Source organism: Cebus imitator, unplaced genomic scaffold (genome assembly GCF_001604975.1).
Source record: "Cebus imitator isolate Cc_AM_T3 unplaced genomic scaffold, Cebus_imitator-1.0 Scaffold456, whole genome shotgun sequence".
Lineage (NCBI taxonomy): Eukaryota > Metazoa > Chordata > Mammalia > Primates > Cebidae > Cebus > Cebus imitator.
The window spans coordinates 477,662-503,403 of NW_016107771.1; the positions used below are offsets into that span (position 1 = coordinate 477,662).

At 38.2% G+C, this 25,742-nt stretch overlaps 1 protein-coding gene across 1 annotated transcript in view; it reads left to right on the top strand.

Annotated features, from left to right (window-relative positions):
- Nucleotides 1-25,742, top strand: part of DNAJC1 (DnaJ heat shock protein family (Hsp40) member C1) — a 216,974-nt gene that overhangs the window by 119,428 nt on the left and 71,804 nt on the right. The window contains exon 8 of the mRNA XM_017511880.1: nt 1,661-1,818. Coding sequence (XP_017367369.1) covers nt 1,661-1,818 — 158 coding nt within the window. The remainder of the gene's footprint in view (nt 1-1,660; nt 1,819-25,742) is intronic.

A 25,742-nucleotide genomic window follows, 5' to 3' on the forward strand; every position in this document is an offset into this window, starting at 1 on the left:
TATATCTTGGTATTACTTAATTTTTATTTCTTTAACCTTTAGAGAGTTTGAACCTTTTTTCTTATTTCTTGGCTATGTGGATTTGCTCAGTTGTGGATTGCCTATTTATGACCTTTGCCTATATTTTTCTGTTGGGTTGCTTATCCCCCTGTTCATTTGTAAAATCTCTTTATAAATCCTCTGTTTGTGCTCTGAATTGAATACATCCTTTTCAAGTCTTATTTGTCTCTTGATTTGTTTACTTTTTTATCTTTTTTAAAATAGCCTCTGGGTTTTCTTTCTTAACTAAGATGTCCTCTTCCTTTAAATAGTACATGTAGTTTTTAAGATTTCTTTTTGCAAAATTTTTATTGTTTGGGCTTTTAAAGATAGTTATCTTATCCATCTGGAATTTATTTGTATATACAGTGTAAGATTGTGTGCAGTTTTCTTTTAAATGGATATTCAGCTGTGCAAGCATCACTTACTAAATTATTTTCCCACTAAATTGAAATATAGACAGTCTTATACTTATGATTTGACTTATAAATTTTTGACTTTATGGTAGTGCAAAAACAGTACTGTACTTTGAATCTTGAATCTTTTCCTGGACTAGCAATATGCGGTAAGATACTCCCTCATAATGCTGGGTAACAGCAGCAAACTGTAGCTTCCACTTAGCCATATGATCATGAGAGTTAAAACTGATCCTCTACAGTGTACTGTGTTGCTATGTTATTTTTGCCCAACTATAAGCTAATGTAAGTGTTCTGAGTATGTTTAAGGTGGGCTAGGCTAAGCCATGATGTTAGTTATATTAAATGCATTTTCAAATTAAGGATGTTTTCAGTATATGATAGGTTTATCAGGTTGTAATCCTGTAAGAAGTCAACCAACATTGGTATTGATGGATTTTCTATTCTCTTCTAGGAAATTTTCTATTCCTATGCCAATATATATTGATTTTATTACATTGGCAGTATGATACATGCAAACACACATATACACACAGACACATGGAGTGGTGAAAATACTGTTATGAGGCTGTTTTGAGTTTGACTATAGTAATTAAGAATGGAGTTGCTTCTCAGTGTTAAGTCTCCAATTAAAATCGTGTGTGTGTACATATATATAAATTTTTTGAGACAGAATCTCACTCTGTCACTCAGGCTGCAATTCAGTAGTGCAATTCAGTAGAGTTGGCTAACTCTACCCTTCACCTCCTGGGCTCAAGCAATTCTTACCCCTCAGCTTCCCAAGTAATTGGGATTACAGGCATGCGCCACCATGCTCAGCTAATATTTGTATTTTTAGTAGAGGCAGAGTTTTCCTATTTTGCCTAGGCTGGTCTCGAACTCCTGGCCTCAAGTGATCCACCTGCCTTGGCCTCCCAAAGTGTTGGGATTACAGGCGTGAGCCACTGCTCCTAGCCCTAAAATGGGATTTAATAAAAAGCACAATGGATTTTCATCTATTAATAACTACTCAATGTTGCCAGATCAGATTTCACCTTTGTAAAATATTGAAAAATAAATGTATACCATTTAGTGAGAGCCATTATTTTTTATAGATGAGAAACTTGATACTGTTCTGTTAACTTACTTTCCCAATATTATTTAGCTATTAGGAATTCATTTTATTCTTTAAAAATCTCAATAATTTGTTATTTTAAACATTTTAGAACAGAAGAAAGTTAAAAAACCAAAACCTGAATTTCCTGTATACACACCTTTAGAAAGTGCATATATTCAGTCTTACGATCATGGAACTTCCATAGAAGAAATTGAGGAACAAATGGATGATTGGTTGGAAAATAGGAATCGAACACAGAAAAAACAGGTAAATAAACATCATAAAACTTGTTTTTATTATTATTTTTTTTAATATATATATTTTATTGCACTTTAGGTTCTGGGGTACATGTGCAGAACATGCAGAATTATTGCATAGGTACATACATGGCAATGTGGTTTGCTGCTTCCATCACCCCGTCACCTATAACTGGCATTTCTCCCCATGTTATCCCTCCCCAACCTCCCTACCCCCTGCTGTCTCTCCCCTAGTCACCCACCCCAGCAGACCCCAGTGTGTGATGCTCCCCTCCCTGTGTCCATGTGTTCTCATTTTTCAACACCTGCCTATAAGTGAGAACATGCAGTGTTTGATTTTCTGTTCTTGTGTCAGTTTGCTGAGAATGATGGTTTCTAGATCATCCATGTCCCTACAAAGGACACAAACTCATCGTTTTTTATTGCTGCATAGTATTCCACGGTATATATGTGCCACATTTTCATTGTCCAGTCTATCATTGATGGGCCTTTGGGTTGGTTCCAGGTCTTTGCTATTGTAAACAGTGCCACAATGAACATACATGTGTGTGTGTGTTTATTATAGAACAATTTATAATCCTTTGGCTATATACCCAGTAATGGGATTGCTGGGTCAAATGAAATTTCTATTTCTAGGTCCTTGAGGAATCGCCACACTGTCTTCCACAATGGTTGAACTAATTTACACTCCCACCAACAGTGTAAAAGTGTTCCTATTTCTCCACATCCTCTCCAGCATCTGTTGTCTCCAGATTTTTCAATGATCGCCATTCTAACTGGCATGAGGTGGTATCTCAATGTGGTTTTGATTTGCATTTCTCTAATGACCAGTGGTGATGAGCATTTTTTCATATGTTTGTTGGCCTCATAATTGTCTTCTATTGAAAAGTGTCTGTTCATATGCTTCGCCCACTTTTGAATGGGTTTGTTTGTTTTTTCCTTGTAAATGTGTTTTAGTTCTTTGTAGATTCTGGATATTAGCCCTTTGTTTGATGGGTAGATTGCAAAAAATTTTTCCCATTCTGTTGGTTGTCAGTTCACTCTAATGATTGTTTCTTTTGATGTACAGAAGCTCTGGAGTTTAATTAGATCCCATTAGTCAATTTTGGCTTTTGTTGCCAGTGCTTTTGGTGTTTTAGCCATGAAGTGCTTGCCTATGCCTATGTCCTGAATGGTTTTGCCTAGGTTTTCTTCTAGGATTTTTATGGTGTTAGGTCTTATGTTTAAGTCTTTAATCCATCTGGAGTTAATTTTAGTGTAATGTGTCAGGAAGGGGTCCAGTTTCTGCTTTCTGCACATGGCTACCAGTTTTCCCAACACCATTTATTAAACAGGGAATCCTTTCCCCATTGCTTGTTTTTGTCAGGTTTGTCAAAGATCAGATGGTTGTAGATGTGTGGCATTGCCTTCGAGGCCTCTGTTCTGTTCCATTGTTCTATATCTCTGTTTTTGTACCAGTACCATGCTGTTTTGATTACTGTAGCCTTGTAGTATAATTTGAAGTCAGGTACTGTGATGCCTCTGGCTTTGTTCTTTTTGCTTAGGATTGTCTTGGCTATGCGGGCTCTTTTTTGGTTCCATATGAAGTTTAAGATGGTTTTTTCCAGTTCTGTGAAGAGGATCATAGGTAGCTTGATGGTGATAGCGTTGAATCTGTAAATTACTTTGGGCAGTATGGTCATTTTCACGGTACTGATTCTTCCTAACCATGAGCATGGAATGTTTTTCCATCCGTTTGTGTCCTCTCTTATTTCGTTGAGCAGTGGTTTGTATTTCTCCTTGAAGAGGTCGTTTACATCCTTTGTAGGTTGTATTCCTAGGTATTTTATTCTTTGTAGCAATTGTGAATGGCAGTTCATTCTTGATTTGGCTCTCTTTAAGTCTGTTATTGGTGTATAGGAATGCTTGTGATTTCTGCACATTAATTTTGTGTCCTGAGACTTTGCTGAAGTTGCTTATCAGTTTCAGGAGATTTTGGGCTGAGACGATGGTGTCTTCTAAATATGCAATCATGTCATCTGCGAATAGAGCAATTTGACTTCCTCCTTTACTAATTGAATACCCTTTATTTGTTTTTCTAGCCAGATTGCTCTGGCTAGAACTTTCAATACTATATTGAATAGGAGTGGTGAGAGATGGCATCCTTGTCTAGTGCCACATTTCAAAGGGAATGCTTCCAGGTTTTGCCCATTCAGTATGATAGTGGCTGTGGCTTTGTCATAAATAGCTTTTATTATTTTGAGATACGTTCTGTCGATACCTAGTTTATTGAGAGTTTTTAGCATAAAGGGCTGTTGAATTTTGTCGAAGGCCTTCTCTGCATCTATTGAAATAATCATGTGGTTTTTGTCTTTGGTTCTGTTTATGTGGTGAATTATGTTTATAGACTTGCATATCTTGAACCAGCCTTGCATACCCGGGATGAAGCATACTCGATTGTGATGGATAACCTTTTTGATGTGCTGTTGCAATCAGCTTGCCAGTATTTTATTGAAGATTTTTGCATCTGTGTTCATCATGGATATTGGCCTGAAGTTTTCTCTTTTTATTGAGTCTCTGCCGGGTTTTGGTATCAGGATGATGTTGGTCTCATAAAATGATTTGGGAAGGATTCCCTCTTTTTGGATTGTTTGGAGTAGTTTCAGAAGGAGTGATACCAGCTCCTCTTTGTACCTCTGGTAGAATTCGGCTGTGAACCCATCTGGACCTGGACTTCTTTTCGTTGGTAGGCTATTAATTGCTGCCTCAACTTCAGCTGTTGTTATTGATCTATTCAGGGTTTCGACTTCTTCCTGGTTTAGGCTTAGGAGGGTGCAAGTGTCCATGAATTTGTCCATTCTTCCAGGTTTACTGGTTTGTGTGCATAGAGTTGTTTTTAGTAATCTCTAATGGTTGTTTGTATTTCTGTGGAATTGGTGGTGATATCCCCTTTATCATTGTTTATTGCATCTATTCGATTCTTCTCTCTTTTCTTTTTTATTAATCTGGCTAGCAGCCTGTCTTATTTTGTTGATCTTTTAAAAAATCCAGCTCCCAAATTTATTGATTTTTTTGAAGGGATTTTTTGTGCCTCTATCTCCTTCATTTCTGCTCTGATCTTAGTTATTTCGTGTCTTCTGCTAGCTTTTGAGTTTTTTTAAATCTTGTTCTTTAGCTCTTTCTTTTTTTTTTTTTTTTTTTTTTTTTTTTTTTTTTTTTTTTTTTTTTTTTTTTTTTTTTTTTTTTTTTTTTTTTTGAGACGGAGTTTCGCTCTTGTTACCCAGGCTGGAGTGCAATGGCGCGATCTCAGCTCACCGCAACCTCCGCCTCCCGGGTTCAGGCAATTCTCCTGCCCTAGCCTCCTGAGTAGCTGGGATTACAGGCACGCGCCACCATGCCCAGCTAATTTTTTTGTATTTTTAGTAGAGACGGGGTTTCACCATGTTAACCAGGATGGTCTCGATCTCTTGACCTCGTGATCCACCCGCCTCGGCCTCCCACAGTGCTGGGATTACAGGCTTGAGCCACCGCACCCGGCCCGTCCTTTAGCTCTTTCAACTTTGATGATAGGGTGTCGATTTTAGATCTTTCCTTGCTTCTCATATGGGCACTTATTCACTGCTTTAAATGTGTCCCAGAGATTCTGGTATGTTGTGTATTCGTTCTTGTTGGTTTTGAAGAATATCTTTATTTCTGCCTTCATTTCATTGTTTATCCAGTCAACATTCAAGAGCCTTTTGTTCAGTTTTCATGAAGTTGTGCAGTTCTGAGTGAGTTTCTTAATCCTAAATTCTAATTTGATTGCACTGTGGTCTGAGAGACTGTTGTGATTTCCGTTCTTTTGCATTTGCTGAGGAGTGATTTACTTCTCACTTTTAGTAAATTTTAGAGTAGGTGTGATGTAGTGCTGAGAGGAATGTATATTCTGTGGATTTGGGGTGCAGAGTTCTGTAGATGTCTATTAGGTTTGCTTGGTCGAGATCTGAGTTCAAGTCCTGGATATCCTTGTTAATTTTCTGTCTCATTGATCTGTCTAATATTGACAGTGGAGTGTAAAGTCTCCCATATTATTGTGTGAGAGCCTAAGTCTCTTTGTAGGTCATTAAGAACTTGCTTTATGTATCTGGGTGCTCCTGTATTGGGTTCATATATATTTAGGATTGTTAGCTCTTCTTGTTGCATTGATCCTTTTACCATTATGTAATGCCCTTGTCTCTTTTGATCTTTGTTGGTTTAAAGTCTATTTTATCAGAGACTAGGATTGCCACTCATGCTTTTTTTTTGCTCTCCATTTGCTTGATAAATCTTCCTCCATCCCTTTATTTTGAGTCTATGTGTGTCCTTGCATGTGAGATGGGTTTCTTGGATACAGCACACCAATGGGGTTTGTCTTTTTATCTAATTTGCCAGTCTGTGTCTTTTGATTGGGGCATTTAGCCCATTTTCATTTAAGGTGAATATTGTTATGTGTGAATTCGATCCTGCCATTTTGATGCTAGCTGGTTTATTTGCCCATTAGTTGACGAAGTTTCTTCATTGTGTCGATGCTCTTTACCATTTGGTACGTTTTTGGAGTGGCTGGTACTAGTTGTTCCTTTCTATGTTCAGTTACCATTTAGTATGTTTTTTTAGTGGCTGGTACTGGTAGTTCCTTTCCATGTTTAGTACTTCCTTCAGGAGTTCTTGTAAGGCAGGTCTTGTAGTGACAAAATCTCTCAGCAATTGCTTGTCTGTAAAGGATTTTATTTCTCCTTCACTTATGAAGCTTAGTTTGGCCAGATATAAAATTCTGGGTTGAAAGTTATTTTCTTTAAGGATGTTGAATATTGGCCCCCACTCTTTTCTAGCTTGTAGAGTTTCTGCTGTGAGTCTGATGGTCTTTCCTTTGTGGGTGACTCAACATTTCTCTCTGGCTGCCCTTAGGATTTTTTTCCTTCATTTCAACCCTTGTGAATCTGACGATTATGTGCCTTGGGGTTGTTCTTCTTGAGGAATATCTTTGTGGTGTTCTCTGTATTTCCTGGATTTGAATGTTGGCCTGCCTTGTAGGTTGGGGAAGTTCAGCTCCATCAAGTCATTTATGTTCTTATCTAAGCTGGTTATTCCAGTTAGTATTTCATCTAAACTATTTTCAAGGTTCTTAGTTCTTTGCATTGGGTTAGAACATGGTCTTTTTAACTCGGAGAAGTTTGTGATTATCCACCTTCTGAAGCCTGCTTCTGTCAATGTGTCACACTCATTTTCTGTCCTGTTCTGTACCCTTAATGGTGAGGAGTTGTGATCCCTGGGAGAGGAAGAGGTGTTCTGGTCTTTGAAGGTTTCATCCTTTTTTTACACTGTTTTTTTTCCCATCTTCGTGCATTTATCTCCCTTTGATCTTTGAAGTTGGTGATTTCCAGAGAAATCTCTGAGTGGACGTCCTTTCTGTTGCAGTTGGAGCTGTATCTTTTTTGGCCTGTAGAGGCACTGCTGGGCTGCCTCGGATTCAGTCAGGTGCTGGGTAGGTGGTCTTCCCCTGGGGTTTGTTTGCAGGTGAAATTAGCCTCACCTTCCCAATGGCGTCTCTCCTTACCTAAACTTGATCTTCCTGGTTGGGGTCATACTGGTGTATTCATTGGCAAGCTCTCTGGCACGGGCTTCAGTTTGAGTTTTGTGGGGGTGGGGCTTGCCAGGCTTTATGACCTGTTTCCCTGTTTTCAACTCTGCCTCTTTCTGTGGGGTGGGTTGTTCTGTCCCACTGGCACTAGTCCAAGCTTCCACCCTGGTCCGGCTGACAACTTATGGCACCAGGCAGGAGCCTCACTCAGATTTGCATTGACAACCCAGGCACCCCTCAGTCTGACGGGGCTCTCGTGGACCATGGGTTGCAGGAGGGATGAGGTAAGCACAGGATCCAAATCAGAGCTCTCAGGGGGTGAAGTCCCCTGACCCTCCAAGCAGGCTGCATGGTCCAGGTGGGGATGCGCCCCTCCCTGTCTTGGTTTGTTCTCCCTGGGCGGCTCTCACCCTGCTTTGGCTCCCTCCCTGGGCTACTTTCAGAGTCCTTCCAGTCCCCGCAAAATGAACCCGGCACCTCACTTGGAATCGTGAAGTCTTCTGGCCCTTTGCATCTCATTTGCTGGGAGCTGCATTCTGGTGTTGTCTCCTCTCGGCCATCTTGGCCCCTCCTCCCATAAAACTTGTTTTAATTGAGTAAAACGTGTATAGAAAAGCACATAAAATATAGGTTTAGTTATGTGATAGTGCTTTGTTTTATTGCACTTCACAAATACTGTTTGTTGTTGTTTGGTTTTGGGGTTGTTTTTTTGGGGGGTGTTGTGGTTTTTACAGATTGAAGGTTTGTGGCAGCCTCGAGTTGAGTAAGTTTACAGGCATCATTTTTCCAAAACCATCTCCTTCCTTTGTGTCTCTATGTAACATTTTGGTAATTCTTGTGGTGTTTCAAACTTTTCACTATTACGACATGTGGTATGGTGATCTGTGATCAGTGAGCTCTGACGTTACTGTTATAATTATTTGGGGTACCGTGAAATGCACCAATATAAAACAGCAAACTTAATTGGTAAATATTAGGTATATCCTGACTGCTCCACTGATTGATCATCGTCTCGTCTCTTTCTGTCTCCTCTGGTCTCCGTACTCCCTAAGACACAGCAGTATTTAAATTAGGCCAATTAATAACCCCACAGTGACCTCCAAGTGTTCAAGTGAAAGGCAGAATTGCATGTCTGTCACTTTACATAAAAATGGTTAAGCTTAGTGAGGAAGGCATGGTTGAAAGCCAAGACGGGCCAAAAAGTAGGCCTCTTGCACCAGTTAGCCAAGTTGCAAATGCAAAGGACACATTCTTGAAGGAAATTTAAAGTGCTATTCCTGTGAATACATCAAAGATAAGCAAAACAACCTTATTGCTGACATGGAGAAAGTTTGAGTGCTCTGGATAGAAGATCAAACGAGCCCAACATGCCCTTGAGCCAAAGCCTAATCCAGAGCAATGCCCTCTCTTCATTTCTAGGAAGGCCAGGGGAAGTGAGGAAGCTACAGAAGAAAAGTTGGAAGTTAGCAGAGGTTGGTTCTTTAGGCTTAAGGAAAGCAGTTTTCTCCATAACATAAAAGCTCCGTGTGTAGCAGCAGGCACTGGTGGAGAAGCTGCAGCAAGTTACCCAGAGAATCTAGCAGGATCATTGGTGAAGGTAGCTACACCAACCAGTAGATTTTCAATGTAAATAAAACAGCCTTCTACTGGAAAAAGATGCCATCTAAGACTTTGATGGCTAGGAAGAGGAAGAAGTTGATGCCTGGCTTCAAAGCTTCAAAGGACAGGCTAACTTTCTTGTTAGGGACTAATGCAGCTAGTAACTTTAAGTTGAAGCCAATGTTCCTTTATCATTCTAAAAATCCTAGGGTCCTTAAGAATTATGCTAAATCTATTCTATCTGTGCTCTATAAATGAAACAACAAAGCCTGGATGACAGCACATCTGTTTACGGCATGGTTTACTGATGCCCCCTGTTGAGACTTACTGCTCAGGAAAAAAACCTTTTTTTTTCAATATTACTGCTGATTGACAGTGTACCTAGTCACCCAGGAGCTCTGATGGAGATATGCAAGGGGATGAATGTTGTTTATATGCCCACTACTACAACATCCATTCTTCAGCCCATGGATCAAGGAGCCCTTCTAATTTTTGTTTTATTATTTAAGACATATATTTCATAAGCTTATAACCTACATGGAGAGTGATTCCTCTGATGGATCTGGGCAAAGTAAATTGAAAATTTTCTGGGAAGTATTTACCATTCTAGACGGCATTGCAAATATTTGTGATTGATGAGAAGAGGTCAAAATATCAACATTAACAGGAGATTGGAAGAAGTTTATTCTAATCCTCATAGATGACTTTGACGGGTTCCAGATTTCATTGGGAGAAACAACCGCAGGTATAGTGTCAATAACAAGAGAACTAGAATTAGAAGTGGAGCCTGAAGATGTGACTGAATTGCTCCAATCTCATGGTCAAACTTGAAGAGGTAAGGAGTTGTTTATTATGAATGAGCAAAGAAAGTGGTTTCTTGAGATGGAATCTACTCCTGGTGAAGAAGCTGTGAAAGTTGTTGAAATGACAACAAAGGATTTAGAATATTTAGAACTAGCAGGGTTGATAAAGGAACTAGCAGGGTTGGAGGTGGTAAAATGCTATTAAGCAGCATCACTTGCTACAGAGTAATCTTTTTTGAAAGCAAGAGTTAATCAATGCAGCAAACTTCATTATTGTCTTATTTTAGGAAATAGTCACAGTCACACTACCCCAGTGAGTCAGCAGCCACCGACATGGAGGCAAGACCCTCTACCAACAGAAAGATGATGACTTGTTGAGGACTCAGATGGTTGTTAATATTTTTTAATATTTTTATATTTTTAATATTTTTAGCAATTATTTTTAAGTTAAGTATGTATATTGTTTTCTGGACATAATGCTGTCACACACTTAATAAACTATAATGTAAGCATAGCTTTAAAATTTTTAATTATTTTTATTTTTTGAGACAGAGTCTCAATCTATCACCCAGGCTGGAGGCTGGAGTGCAGTGATCTCGGCTCACTGCAACCTCCACCTCCTGGGTTCAAGCAGTTCTTTTGTCTTAGCCTCCCAAGCAGCTGGGACTACAGGCAAGTGCCATCACACCCTGCTGATTTTTGTAATTTCAATAGAGATGGGGTTTCACTGTGTTGGCCAGGCTGGTCTCAGGGGTTTCACTCTGTTGGCCAGGCTGGTCTCAATCTCCTGTCTTCAAATGATCCTTCCGCCTTGGCCTCCTAAAGTGCTGGGATTATAGGTGTGAGCTACCGTGCCTGGCCTGTAAACATAACTTTTATATGTACTGGGAAACCAAAAAATTTTCATAACTAATTTTATTACAATATTAATTTTATTGTGGTAGCTTGGACCTAAACTTGGAATCTCTCTGAGGTATGCCTGTATAGATATGCAGCTCAATGAACTATCACAGGTGATGTAAGTTAACCATACCAAGATCAATAATTAGAACATTGCCATTGTTCAGAAACAATGCTTTCAGAAACAAGCTCCCCCGTGCTTTCTGTCACTCGCTACCTCCTATTCTTTCACAGAGATGATGACATTCCTAACTTCAGAGTAGCTTTACCTGCTTGTTAGTTTTAAGTAGCATCATTTCATATGTAGTCCTTTGAATATGATTTCCTCTATTCAGTATATTTGTGAGATGTATTAATAATTGCATATAGCAGTAATTTATTTTCATTGCTGTGTACTTTATAAATACAGCACAGTTTATTTTTGTTGGAGAAATGTGATGTTTCCAGTTTGAGGCTCTAATGAATAATTTTCCTGTGAACAGTGTTGTGCATGTCTTTTAGTACATATATGTGTAAATTTCAATTTTTGGAGTTAGTTGCAGCATCAAAGCTCAACTTCAGTAAATACAGTTGATCCTTGAAAAACATGGGTTTAAACTGCCTGGGTCCACTTATATGTGAATTTCTTTCAAAAAACATTTTGAAAAATTTTAGAAGATTTTGGGTAATTTTTTTTTCTTTTCTTTTTTTTTTTGAGACGGAGTTTTGCTGTTGTTACCCCAGGCCGGAGTGCAATGGCACGGCCTCGGCTCACTGCAACCTCCGCCACCTGGGTTCACGCAATTCTCCTGCCTCAGCCTCCTGAGTAGCTGGGATTACATGCACGCGCCACCATGCCAAGCTAATTTTTTGTATTTTTAGTAGAGATGGGGTTTCACCATGTTGTCCAGAATGGTCTCGGTCTCTTGACCTCGTGATACACCCGCCTTGGCCTCCCAAAGTGCTGGGATTACAGGCGTGAGCCACCACACCCAGCCGATTTTGGGTAATTTTTCAAATCTCAAACCACATAACCTAGAAATATTGAAAAAATTCAGAAAGCCATCCATGGTGGCTCACACCTGTAATCTCAGCACTTTGGGAGGCCAAGGCAGGCAGATCACCTGAGGTTGGGAGTTTGAGACCAGCCTAACCAACATGGAGAAACACTGTCTCTACTAAAAATACATAATTAGCAAGGCATGGTAGTGCATGCTGGTAATCCCAGCTACTCAGGAGGCTGAGGCAGGAGAATCATTTGGACCCAGAAGCAGAGGTTGTGGTGAGCTGAGATCGCACCATTGCATTCCAGCCCAGACAACAAGAGCAAAACTCTGTCTAAAAAAAAAAAAAAATTAAGAAAAAGTTAAGTATGTCATACTTAAAATATATACCGATAATAGTGTATTTTATAATTTACTACCATAAAATATGTACAATTCTATCATAAAAAGTTAAAAATTGTCAAAACATACACATATACTTACAGATTATACATGGCACTGTTTGCTGTTGAGGGAAATGTAAACAAATGTAAAGATGCAGTACTAAATCATAACTGTGTAAAATCAACTGTAGCACAGTGTACGTACCATACGACTATAGTAATTTTAAATACCTCCCATTGCTATTGCAATAAGCTTACATGTTGCAAGTATTGGCTTAAACCTCCTTGTGATGCTAATCATCTCTGTGTGAGCAGTTTGTCTCTCCGGTAAATTGCATAGCATAGAAAATGTGATCTATCTTGGTTCTCATATATTTTTATCGTGTTTAGTGAAATACTGTAAACCTTGAATAACACCATTGGGCCTATAGAAAGTACCACTAGTGATGCTAGGAGTGCTCCCAAGAACAAGAGAAAAGTCATGACATTACAAGAAAAAGTTGAATTGCTTTATAAGTATAGTAGATTGAGGTCTGCACCTGCTGTTGGCTGCCATGTCAAACAGACAACAACATGAACTTAGGAAACTGATAAATACAGTACATTACTATAAATGTATTTTCCTTAAGATTTTGTTTTCTCTAATTTATTGTAAGAATGCAGTACATAAACATGCAAAATATGTGTTAATTTATTGTTTACGTTATCAGTAAACCTTCCAGTCAACAGTAGGCTGTTTGTAGATAAGTTTTTGGGGAGTCAGAAGTTAGATTTTCAGCTATCCAGGGTTGGTGCCCCAACCTCCATATTGTTCAAGGGTCAACTGTACTTAAATTATTTTCCAAAAGTTTGTACCTATTTATACTTTAGCAGCAGGATATGAGTATTTCGGTTTCTCTATATTCTTTTAAATTGTTTTCCAAAAGTTTGTACTGATTTATACTTTAGCAGCAGGATATGAGTATTTCAGTTTCTCTATATTTTTGCCATTGCTTGGTCATGTCTTTTATATTTTTAAGTATGTAGTGATATCTAATTATGGTCTAATTTGCATATCCTTTGATGAGTAAGACAGAACACCTTTTCTGATGCTTATTGGATACTCATAACATACTATGTGAAGTATCTTTCCAAATCTTTCTTTAATTATGTTGCCTTTTTGTTTTGAGACTGGTATATAAAGAGTTCTTTTTGTATTTCAGAAATAAGGGTTTTGCACATATTTTCTCCATTCTGCTTGGCCTTTTCATGCTCTTAGTTGTGTCTTCTGATCACCAGAACTTACTAATTATAATAATGAGTCTGCTTTATTTTTTGGAGATAGAGTCTCACTGTGTTGCCCATGCTGAATGGCAGTGGTACAGTCACCACTCACTGCAGCCTCAATTTCCCAAGCTCAGGTGATCCTCCCATCTCAGCCTCCTGAGTAGCTGGAACCACAAGCATACACCACCACACCTGGCTAATTTTTTAAAGTTTTCTAGAGTTTGGGTCTCCCTATGTTGCCTAGTCTGGTCTGACCTCCTGGGCTCAAGTGATCCTCCTGCACCAGCCTCCCAAAAGTGTTAGGATTACATGCATGAGCCACTGCACCTGGACTAACAAATATTTTTCAACCTCACCGCCTTCTGGCACTTCCACTGTTCATATGTTGATATGCTTGATGATGTTTCTGAAGATTTATTCATTTTTCCTTTAATTTTTTCTCTTCCTCAGCCCAGATCATTTCAATGCACATACCCTCACATTTGCTGATTCCTTTGTTTCCTGCTTCTATCTGCTGTTGAGCCCCTCTAGAGAATTTTTTATCTCAGTTATACTTTTCAACTCAAAATTTGTTTTGTCCTTTTAATAACTTGATCTGTTTGTTGATATTCTGAATTTGGTGGCCCATTGTTCCCATACTTTCATTTAATTCTTTAGACATGGCTTCCTTTAGCTCATTGAACATATTTAAAATAGGTGATTGGCCTGGCATGGTGGTTCACGCCTGTAATCACAGCACTTTGGGAGGCCAAGGCAGGCGAATCACCTGAGGTCAGGAGTTTGAGAACAGCCTGGCTAATATAACCCTGTATCTACTAAAAATACAAAAAAAATTAGCCTGGCATGGTGGTGGGCACCAGTCATCCCAGCTATTTGAGAGGCTGAGGCAGGAGAATTGCTTGAACCCCGGAGGTGGAGGTTGCAGTGAGCCAAGATCACGCCACTGCACTGCGGCCTGGGCAGCAGAGTGAGACTCCATCTCAAAAGAAAAAAAAAAAAGTTGATTTAACATTTTGTCTAGAAAGTTCATTGTCTGGTCTTCCTCAGGCACAGTTTCTATTTTTTTCCTGTATGTTGGCCGTACTATCTCGTTTCTTTGCATAGCCTGTAGTTTTTCATTGTTGAAAACTGGACATTTTGGATCAGTGCAGAGGATCATTTGAGGTCAGGAGTTCAAGACCAGCCTGGCCAACATGGCGAAACCCTGTCTCTACTAAAAATGCAAAAATTATCTGGATGTGGTGGTGCATGCCTGTAATCCCAGCTCCTCAGGAGGCTTAACCACAAGAATCACTTGAACCCAGGGGCAGAGGTTGCAGTGAGAAGAGATCATGCCGCTACACTCCAGCCTGGGTGACAGAGTGAGACTCTGTCTCAATAATAATAATAATGAAAATTGGACATTTTAAATGTTATAAGTTAGGAACTATGGAAATCAGATCTCTACTTTTTAAAGGACTTGTAGTGTTGGGCTTATTGTAGCTATTTGTCTACAACTTTAGTGAGTTTTCTGAACTAATTCTGTGAAGTCTCTATTTTTTTTTTTTTTTTTTTTTTTTTTGGCTTCCACATAGCTTTAATGTCAGCAGCAGGTGAGAGCTTAGCTCCTCAGATCTTTCCTGAGTATATGCACAGCCTTGAACATGCACATGGCCTTCTAGGCTCCCAGGAATGTCAACATTTCATCCGTCAGCCTTTCCTCTCAAACTTTTTGGTTTGCCTATTGTTTACCCCTACTGTTTTAAAACTTCATGTAGCATACAAAGACAATATCCTGTAAATGTTTTTAACAAATGCCCCCAGGGAAGCAGCTTTAACATAGGCTAGTTTTAAGTTAGGGAAAATAAAGGCAAGCTTTTTAAACCTGTCTTCCAGGGAAGTACCAAACAGATCAGAACAAATAATCACCATTCTTTGCAAGTTAATTCATTCTGCTCCTTCTAGTACTGGTGATATGGGTTGTTATTTTCACAGGTTGTGATCACCCAGAAACAGTGGGTAGGACTAGAGTAAATTAAGGTGCCATAAATTTACTGTTCTGATCAAAATTCAGATGTCTGTCTTTCTGTCTTTGGTTCTTTCTTTCTTTTCTTTTGTCTCTTTCTTTTTTTTAATATGGAGTCTCGCTCCACCATAGCTCGCTTGCAGCCATGAACTCCCAGGCTCAAGCAGTCCTCCTACCTCAGCCTCCCAAGTAGCTGGGACTACAGGCATGTGCCACCATGCCTGGCTAATTTTATAATTTTTTTCTAGAGATGGGGTCTCTCTAGATTACCTAGGCTGGTCTGCAATTCCTGGACTCAAACAATCCTCCCATCTCAGCCTCACAAAGTGTTGGAATTACAGGCATGAGCTACTGCACCAGGCTCTAGCTAGTTTTCTTGAATGTATCTTACTCATGGTGCTGCAAGCCTTTGGTTAATTTCCAGAGTTCAGAAAAAGTTGGTTATATAGTTTTGGCTTCTTGTTCTTGTTGCTGCTTTTATGCAGGGGTGGAATTTGGAGTTTCTTACCCTTCTGATTTTGTCAGCATCAGTCTATGTTTTTAAAAATCAAGTTAAGTTTTTTTTCTAGTTTTGCTAAAATTTTTATTTATTACAAATGAATACTGTTAAATATTATCAAATATTTATTTCTGCATCTATTATGATTTTTCACCTTTATTTTGTTAATGAGATAAAGTATACTGATTGATTTTTCTGTTATTAAATCACTTTGTTTTTCTGGAATGAACCCTCTTTGGTCTATGAAATATTCTTTATTATTTGATTTGATTTGATATATTTTTAGGATTTTTGCTTTTATGTTTAATAGAGAGATTCACCTGTGATTCTCTTTTCTTATATTTTTGTCAGGTTTGGTGTCATTTACATGCTGGACTTATAAAATATGAAGTTTTAAATCAAGTTTTTATTTTAAAATAAATAAAATTATAGATTGATTGGAAGTTTCCAAGACACTACACAGTTTCTATGTACCTCTCACCCAGTTTTTCCTAATGGTTACATCTTGTGTAACTGTAGTACAGTATCAAAACCAGGAAATTGACATTTGTACATTGGCTGTTTATAGTTGTATGTCATTTCATCACCTGTAGATTTTTTGACCACTTCTCCAAACAAGTTACAGAACTATTCCATTACAACAAAAACATCACTCATACTATTATCAGACCTTAAAAGGTGTCAGATTCTCCAGAAGCAATATCTGGAAAAGACGTAGTAAAGAAAGGAGATTCTCTGTAGAACACAAATTTTCCCCACAAGAGATGGCTTTCTAAGGCCACTCCAAAATGTGTCAAAGAAATGTATTTGGGGATAAAATACTTTGATTTCCTTTAAGGCTTGTTATCTATCTTGTGATGCTTTACCACAGGTTTGAATTTGGTATCCTATTGCTACAAAGAATCTGTTTTGTCAGTCTTGTCATCCCTTTTTTTTGGTGGGGGGGAGGGGGGCGGAGTCTTGCTCTGTCACCAGGCTGGAGTGCAGTGACGTGATCTTAGCCCACTGCAACTCCTGGGTTCAAATGATTCTCCTTCCTCAGCCTTCTGAGTAGCTAGCGCTACAGGCACAAGCCAGCACACCCAGCTAATTTTTGTATTTTTAGTAGAGACAGGGTTTCACCATGTTGGCCAGGCTGATCTTGATCTCCTGACCTCATGATTCACCCGCCTCGGCCCCCCATAGTGCTGTGATTATAGGCGTGAACTACCGTGCCCAGCCATGATATCTATTTTAATGTTACTGTTGGTCAGTTGTGCCTAAACTCCAAAGGGAGGAGGGTATAATGAGGCATATCTAACCTCACTTCCCATCAGGGCCTGACTTAGTTTTTCAGGTTTTCTTTGGGATCCCTTGGACCTCAGTGGAAGTCTTGGTTTGTGGAGCTTCAAATTTTATTTTTTGCTTTACACATGCATCCCCCACTCACCCTCCTGAACCTGCTTAAATTTATTCTCTACAGCTTTGTCATTTGGGGGATCTAATGACATTGAGGATCTAATGTCATTTTGAGGAATCATTCACTATGTGACCTCTTGAGATTGATTTTTTTAGTTAGCATAATGCCCTTGAGATTCATCCAAATGTTTGAGTGTGTTAGATTTCTTTTTCTTGCTGAATGTTCCATTGTGTGCCTGTTCATGTAATTATTTCTCTATTTAAGAATATTTTCATTGTTTCCTGTTTTTGTTTTTGAGATGGAATTTTGCTCTGTCACCCAGGCTGAAGGGCAGTGACGCGATCTTCTCAGCTCTCTGCAACTTCTGCCTCTTGGGTTCAAGCGATTCTCCTACCTCAGTCTCCTGAGTAGCTAGGACCACAGGCTCATGTTACCATGCTTAGCTCATTTTTGTATTTTTAGTAGAGACAGGGTTTTGCCATGTTGGCCAGGCTGGTCTCAAAACTCCTGACCTCAAATGATCTGCCTGCCTCCACCTCCCAAAGTGCTGGGATTATAAATGTGAACCACTGCACTGGCATGTTTCCAGTTTTTACTAATTATAAGTAAAACTGCTATAAACAAATTTCTTGTTTGAACACAAGAGTTTATTTATCTTGGGTATAGATTGTGAAATGGAGTTACTGGGTCATATGGTAGCTCTATGATTAACATTTTGAAGAGCTGCCAAGCTTTTTCAAAGGGGCTATACCATTTTACACTTTAAATAACAATATATGAGAGATTCACTTTCTTTGCATTCTCACCCATGTTTGGCATCATTATTTTTTATTTTAGCTGTTCTAACGGGCATATAGTGATATCACTTTGTGTTTTATTTTCCATTTCCCTAATGACTGGCCACATTGAATATCTTTCATGGCTTACTTGCCATCTGTATATATATTTTTTTTTTGGGGGGGGGACGGAGTTTCGCTCTTCTTACCCAGGCTGGAGTGCAATGGCGCGATCTCGGCTCACCGCAACCTCTGCCTCCTGGGTTCAGGCAATTCTCCTGCCTCAGCCTCCTGAGTAGCTGGGATTACAGGCACGCGTCACCATGCCCAGCTAATTTTTTGTATTTTTAGTAGAGATGGGGTTTCACCATGTTGACCAGGATGGTCTCGATCTCTTGACCTCGTGATCCACCCGCCTCGGCCTCCCAAAGTGCTGGGATTACAGGCTTGAGCCACCGCGCCCGGCCCTGTATATTCTCTTTAATGAATTCTTTCTTCATGTCTTTTGCTTATTTTCTAATTGGGTTGTTTACTTTTTTGATGTTAAAGTTTGAGAATTCCTTAAACATTCTAGATGTGGGTCATTTATCAGATTTTTGATGTACAGATATTTTTTCCTAGTTGTTTGTAACTTGTCTTTTTATCTTCTTAACAAGATCTTTGGCAGAACAAGTTTTTAATTGTGATAAAATCCACTTTAGTATTTTTTTCTTTTATAGAATGTGCCTTTAGGTTGTATCTAAGATCTTTTCTTAACCATGCCATAGGCCCCAAAGAGTTTCTCCTATGTTTTCTTCTAAAGGTTTTATAGTTCTTTATCTTATATAAACTATATGATCCACTGTGGCTTATGTTTCTCTGAGATATTAAGGTTTAGGTCAAAGATTTGGGCTTTTTTTGTTTCTGGTTTATTTTTTATATTTTTATTTTTGGTTGTTGTTGTTTTTGCCTATCACTAATCCAACTATTTCAGCACCATTTGTTTAAAAGACTATTTCAGCACTATTTGTTTAAAACAAGAGTTGCATAAGATTGAAGTTATTTCTTCCATAAATACTTAGAGGCAATCACTCATTAGTCACACCATCTGGGCTTTCTTGGAGGATTAATTTTTAATTGGGTTATCATTTATTTAATACTTAATGATTATTCAGATTTTATATTTCTTCCTATGTCAGTTTAGGTTGTTTTTTTTTCTTCTAGAAATTTGTCAATTCATTTAAATTATGAAATCAATTACTATAAAGTTGATCATGTCTTCTTATTTTAATTTAATGTTTATAGCAGTGCTGTCCACTAGAACTTTTCTGTGATATAGAAATATTCTGTATCTGTGTTGTCTGATATGGTATTGATAATATTGGGCTGAGGGAGATCCCTAAATGCCAGTGGAGCCTCAACCCCAGCCAGCATCCAGGCCCTGGGTACTGTTGCAAGAATGCATTCACGGATAAGTCAAAAAATAGTGAAAATAAGGACGTTTATTGCAAAGAGAAAACTACATACTCAAGACGGGGGAGTGTGTATGTCTACAAGAGAGAGTTGCACATGGGATGTGGGGTTTCTGTCTATATGGATTTCTTTAACCAAGGGGTAGAATATTCATGAAGATTCCTGGAAAAAGAACTGTAGTGCCACCCAGTTTTTTTGTTTTGTTTTGTTTTTTGAGAAGGAGTTTCACTCTTGTTGCCAAGGCTGGAGTGCAGAGGCGCAATCTTGGCTCACCACAACCTCCGCCTCCTGGGTTGAAGCAATTCTTCTGTCTCAGCCTCCTGAGTAGCTGACATTACAGGCATGTGCCACCACACCCGGCTAATTTTTTGTATTTTTAGTAGAGACAGGGTTTCACCATGTTGGCCAGGCTGGTCCCAAACCCCTGACCTCAGGTGATCTCCCCGCCTTGGCCTCCCAAAATGCTGGGATTATAGGTGTGAGCCACCGCGCCTGGCCTACCACCAGTTTTACACCAAATATGAATGTTCCTGGAACTGTAATAGTGCTGGTGAGTGTGTGATTTAGTATGTTAATGAGCATATAATGAGGTCCTAGGTGAAACCTAGGCCAAATCCAGTGCCATATTGGGACCATTTGGTCTTAGCCAGGTTAGTCTATTCCTGGGTTTTCAGGGTCTTATCAGCCCCTAACTGCAGCTAGTTCAGTAGTTTCCTTTTGCTAGTCATGAGAAACTGCTGCTTGAAATTTTCCATTCTCTTGCGACCACCTTGTATTATTCCTCTGTCAGTATGTGACTCTTGAGCGCTTGAAATTTGACTAGTATGACTGAGAGACTAGAATTTAAATCATTTTGGCCTGTAAATACTTTAAATTTTGTTTTAAATAGCCTCAACTGACTAACAGCTACCATATTAGACAGCACACACCTATAGGCCATGGGATGATGTCCTCCTTTTCATTCCTAATATTGGGTATCTGTATATTCTTATATTCAATTTCTCTTTCCTTTTCAGTTCATTAAGTTACTAGTGTTTTCAAAGAACCATCTTTTGCCTTTTTTGAGTCTCTATATTGTATGTTTGTTTTCTTTGTTACTAATTTCAGCTGTTTTATTTTTTCTTTCATTTTATTTTGAGTTTAATTTGTAACTTTTATCTCTTCTCTAAAGAAGGAGAATTACTATAATAATTTTAGTCTTTCTTGTAATGTATGTATTAAAAGCTATAAATGTCCCCCTAGGATCAGCATTAGCTGAAAAGCCAGTTTTAATAATTTGTGTTCTCATTTCCCATTTACTTAAAAATTATTTCTAGTTCTCCTTGTGATTGTTCTGTCGATCCATGGACTCTTTATGAGTCAGTTTCTTAATTTACAAACACGTAAGAATGTTTTTTATCTTTTTGCTATTAATTTCCAGCTTAATTGTTTTGTAATAGAACACACTCTGATTTCAGTCGTTTGAATTGTGTTGACACTTGCTTTATGCACTACTCTACAGTCAGTTATTTTAAGTAATTGATGTACTTCTGAAAGAATTGTGTATCTGTGGGTTCAGTATTCTATATATGCCAATTAATTAAAGTCTGTTAACTATGATTTTAAATCCTTTGATTATTATTAGTTTGGGGTCACTTGTTTGACCAGTTGGAGCAAGAGATGTGTTTAAAACCTATTTAGATCATATATGTGTCAATTTTTTTTTCTCAGTTAGATTTTGCTTTATATATTTTAAGGCTATTAATGTATTTGAATTTCAAATTTTTTATCTTTGGTGAATCAAAACTTTTACCATATAAAGTGTTGCAGTTTATTTCTAGTAACTTTTTTGCCTTGTTTTTTGTTATTTTTTAATATAAATAATTGAGCTTTCTTTTGGTTTTTGTTTGCATGGTGTATATTTTTCCATCTTGTTGCATTTTGTTTCATTATACATTAAGTGTGCCTGTCACTGTACAATTTAAAACACTCTATCCTGACAGTATTCAAATTTTATTTAAAGCACTAATTCCATTGTTATGTAATAAAACTACTTTAGATCTGCCATATTTACTGTTTGGGTTTTTTAGTTCTTTATTTTTTGCTTTTGTACCTTCTTGTCTATGTACTTTTCTCTCTCATAGCTTGATCTCTGTAGGACTAATTTTTTTGTTTGTTTGTTTTTTGAGTCAGAATCTCACTTTGTTGCTCAGGCTGGAGTGCAGTGGTGCAATTTCAGCTCACTGCAACCTCCATCTCCCAGGCTCAAGCAATTCTCCTGCCTCAGCCTCCCAAGTAGCTGGGACTACAGGCATGTGCCACTACGCCAGCTAATTTTTGTATTTTTAGTAGAGATGGGGTTTCACCATGTTAGCCAGGCTGGTCTCGACCTTCTGACCTCAGGTGATCCATCCCCCTTGGCCTCCCAAAGTGCTGGGATTACAGGCCACCACAACCGACCAAGGACTGATTTTTAATATTCCATTTGTACTTCATGTTCTAAGATTTTTTTCTCACTTAAGCCTTTTGTATTGATTAATTTTTATACTCCATCTCCCTTTTTTAATAGCTTTATTATCGATATGCCAATGAGATAAAAACAAACTAGACATTTAAAATGTACCATTTCATGCTATTTAACATACAGATATACCTGTGAACCCATTGTCAGAATCAAGATATTGAACACATAGATTTTGCTCATAAGTGTCTTCACAGCCCTTTGTAATTTATCATTCTCAATCCTTGACCTATCTCTAGGCAACCATAATCTGCTTTCTATTATCATAGATTAGTTTGCTTGCTCTTGCATATTATGTAATCATACAGTGTAAATTCTATTTTGTCTGATTTCTTTCAGTAAGCATAAGTCTGAAATTTATTCACGTTTATTCATGTATCAGTGGTTTGCCTTTTTGTGCTAAATAATATTCTATTGTATGAATATACTACAGTTTTTTAATTCATTTGCTATTTGATGGACATTTTAGTTGTTTCTAGGTTTTTGACCATCATTAATAAATCTACTGTGATGATTCAGGCGCAGATCTTTGTGTGGAGATATGCTTTCATTTTTCTTGAGTAAATGCCTTTTGGGAGAATGACTAGAACATGTGATAGGTATAGTTTAACTATTTAAGAAACTGCCAAACTATTTTTGAGAGTAGCTGTTGATTTTTACATTATCACCAGCAGTGTGTGAGAATTACCGTTGCTCCATATCTTGGCCTACAGTTGTTATCATTACCCTCTTTAATTTTAGTCACTCTAGTGGCTATGTAGGAGTACCTAATTGTGATTCTAATTTTCACCTCCCTGATGATTAATAATGCTGAGCATCTTTTCATGTGTTTTCCATTTGAATATCTTATTTTATGAAGTGTCCATTCAGATCTGTTGCCTAGTTTGTCTTACTCAGTTTAAGAGTTCTTTTTATAATTCAGATACAAGTGCTCTGTTCCTGTATGTTTTGCAGATATGTGTTCTCCCATCATTTGGCCTGCTTTTTATTTTAGTAAAAGTATCTTTTGAAGAGTAAAGTTGTAAATTCAGATGTTCAATTTATCAGATTTTTTTCTTTTATACTAACTCCTTTTTATATGTCATAATTAGGAAATGTTTGCCAAATCCAAAGCCACTAAGATTTTCTTCTGTTTCATTCTAGAATTTTATAATTTTATCTTATATTTAGGTTTCTGATCTATTTTGAGTTATATTTTTTTGCAAATAGGGTGAGGTAACGGTCAAAGTTTACAGTGTTTTTTTGTTTTTTGTTTGTTTGTTTTTGAGACAGGGTCTCACTGGGTCACTGAGGCTGGAGTGCAATGGCACGATCTTGATTCACTGTAGTCTCAGCCTCCTGGCTCAAATGATCCTCTATGATCTTCCCACCCCAAGTCATCCTTCCTCCTCAACCTCTTGAGTAGCTGGGAATACAGGTGCATGCCACTATACCTAGCTAATTTTTGTACATATTTTAAATACAGACAGGGTTTTGCCATGTTACCAGGCTGGTCTCAAACTCCTGGACTCAAGCAATCTGCCCACTGTGGCCTCCTCACTTGCTTGGAATTACAGGCCTGAACCACTGCATCTGACCGTTTTGTCTCATTCTTGATCTTGGAAAGCATTCAGTCTTTTACCACCAATTATGATGTTAGGTGCAGGCTTTTAACAGATGCTCTTAATCTAGGTGAGGAAAGTTACTTCTATTTCTAGTCTGCTGAGAGTTTTTATCATTAATAGATGTTTTTTTTTTATTCTGCATCTAATAGCATGATTTTATGGTCTTTTTCTTTTGTCTGTTAATATAGTGAATTCTATTGGTTGATTTTAAAATACTAAACCAGCCTTGAATTCCTGGAATAAACTTAATTTAATCATTATATATTAGCCTTCTTATATGTTGTGGATTTAGTCTGCAAATTTTCTTTTCAATTTATGTCTGTGTTCATATTGGTCTATAATTTAGCTTTATTTTAATATTTTTGTCTATTTTTCATGTCTGGTGACAGTGATATTGACCTTATAGAAGACACTGGGAAATGTTCCCTCCATGTAGAATTTCATCTATTTCTTCTTACATGAGCTTTAATGGTTTGTGTATTTGAAGGGGTCTGACCATTTCGTCAAACTTGTTGAGTGTACTGGCATGAGTTGCTTCTAATATTCCCTTACTTTAACATTTAGAGAATTTATAGTGATGTCTTCTCTCTTACTTCTGATATTAGTAATTTGTTTCTTCTCTGATTTAGCCTCTCTTGAGATACATCTATTTTACTTATCTTAAAAATCAGCTTTTGGTTTGATTTTTTTTTTTTCCAGTTTTGTGTGTCATTGATTTCTGCTCTTATATACCTGTCTTCTACTTAGTCTGGTTTTAACTCGGTCTTCCTTTTCTAGTTTCTTAAGGTGGAAGATTAGGTTGATTTGAGAGCTTTCTTCTTTTTCTAAGTGTTAATGCTTCAAATTTCCTCTGAGTATTGGATCATTTAAATATAGTTTTTGGCTGGGCATGATGGCTCATGCCTATAATCCCAGTACTTTGAGAGGCTGAGTCAGATGGATCACTTGAGATCAGGAGTTTGAGACCAGCCTGGCCAACATAGTGAAACCCCGTCACTACTCAAAATACAAAAATTAGCTGGGCTTAGTGGCATGTGCCTGCAATCCCAGCTTCTCTGGAGGCTGAGGCAGGAGAATTGCTTGAACCTGAGAGGCGGAGGTTGCAGTGAGCCAAGATCATGTCACTGTACTCCATGCAGTCTGGGCGACAAAGTGAGACTCAGTCTCAAAAAAAAAAAAAAAGTAGTTTTATGTTTTTATATTTATTTGTATTATGTGTATGATATTTTAGCTTTAGCCCACAAATGCTTATATCATATTTTCATTTTTATTCAAATTAATCCATATCCTAGTTTCCCTTGTGATTTGTTCTTTAAGTCATGTTTAGTTTTTTAAAGGATGGTATTTTACAGGTATCTTTCTGATAATGCCTCCTGTTTGCATATGATTTTTAGTTTTGTTATTATTATTTAGGTGTTACTATCACAAGAAAGAGGTCCGGATCCCAGGCCCCAAGAGAGGGTCCCTGGATCTTGTACAAGAAAGAATTCAGGGCAAGTCCACAGTGTAAAGCGAAAGCAAGTTTATTAAGAAAGTAAAGGAATCGCCAGGCGCTGTGGCCCACGCCTATAATTCCAGCACTTTGGGAGGCTGAGGCGGGCGGATCTGGAGGTCAAGAGATTGAGACCATCCTGAGCAACACGGTGAAACCCCGTCTCTACTAAAAAAATACAAAAAAAAATTAGCTGGGCATGGTGGTGTGTGCTTGAAGTCCCAGCTACTCGGAAGGCTGAGGCGGAAGAATCATTTGAACCGGAAGGTGGAGGTTGCAGTGAGCCAAGATTGCGCCACTGCACTCCAGCCTGGTGTCAGAGCGAGACTCCGTCTCCAAAAAGAAAGAAAGTACTGTAAAGGAATAAAAGAATAGCTACTCTATAGACAGGGCAGCCCCAAGGGCTGCTGGTTGCCCATTTTTACAGTTATTTCTTGATGATATACTAAACAAGGGGTGGATTATTCATGCCTCCCCTTTTTAGATCATCTAAGGTAACTGCCTGACGCTACCATGGCACTTGTTAACTGTCATGGTGCCAGGGGGAGTGTAGCAGTGAGGACCACCAGAGGTCACTCTTGTCGCCATCTTGGTTTTGGGGTTTTGGTGGTTTTTGGCTGGCTTCTTTACTGCAACCTGTTTTATCAACAAGGTCTTTATGACCTGTATCTTGTGCCAGCCTCCTTCCTATCTCATCC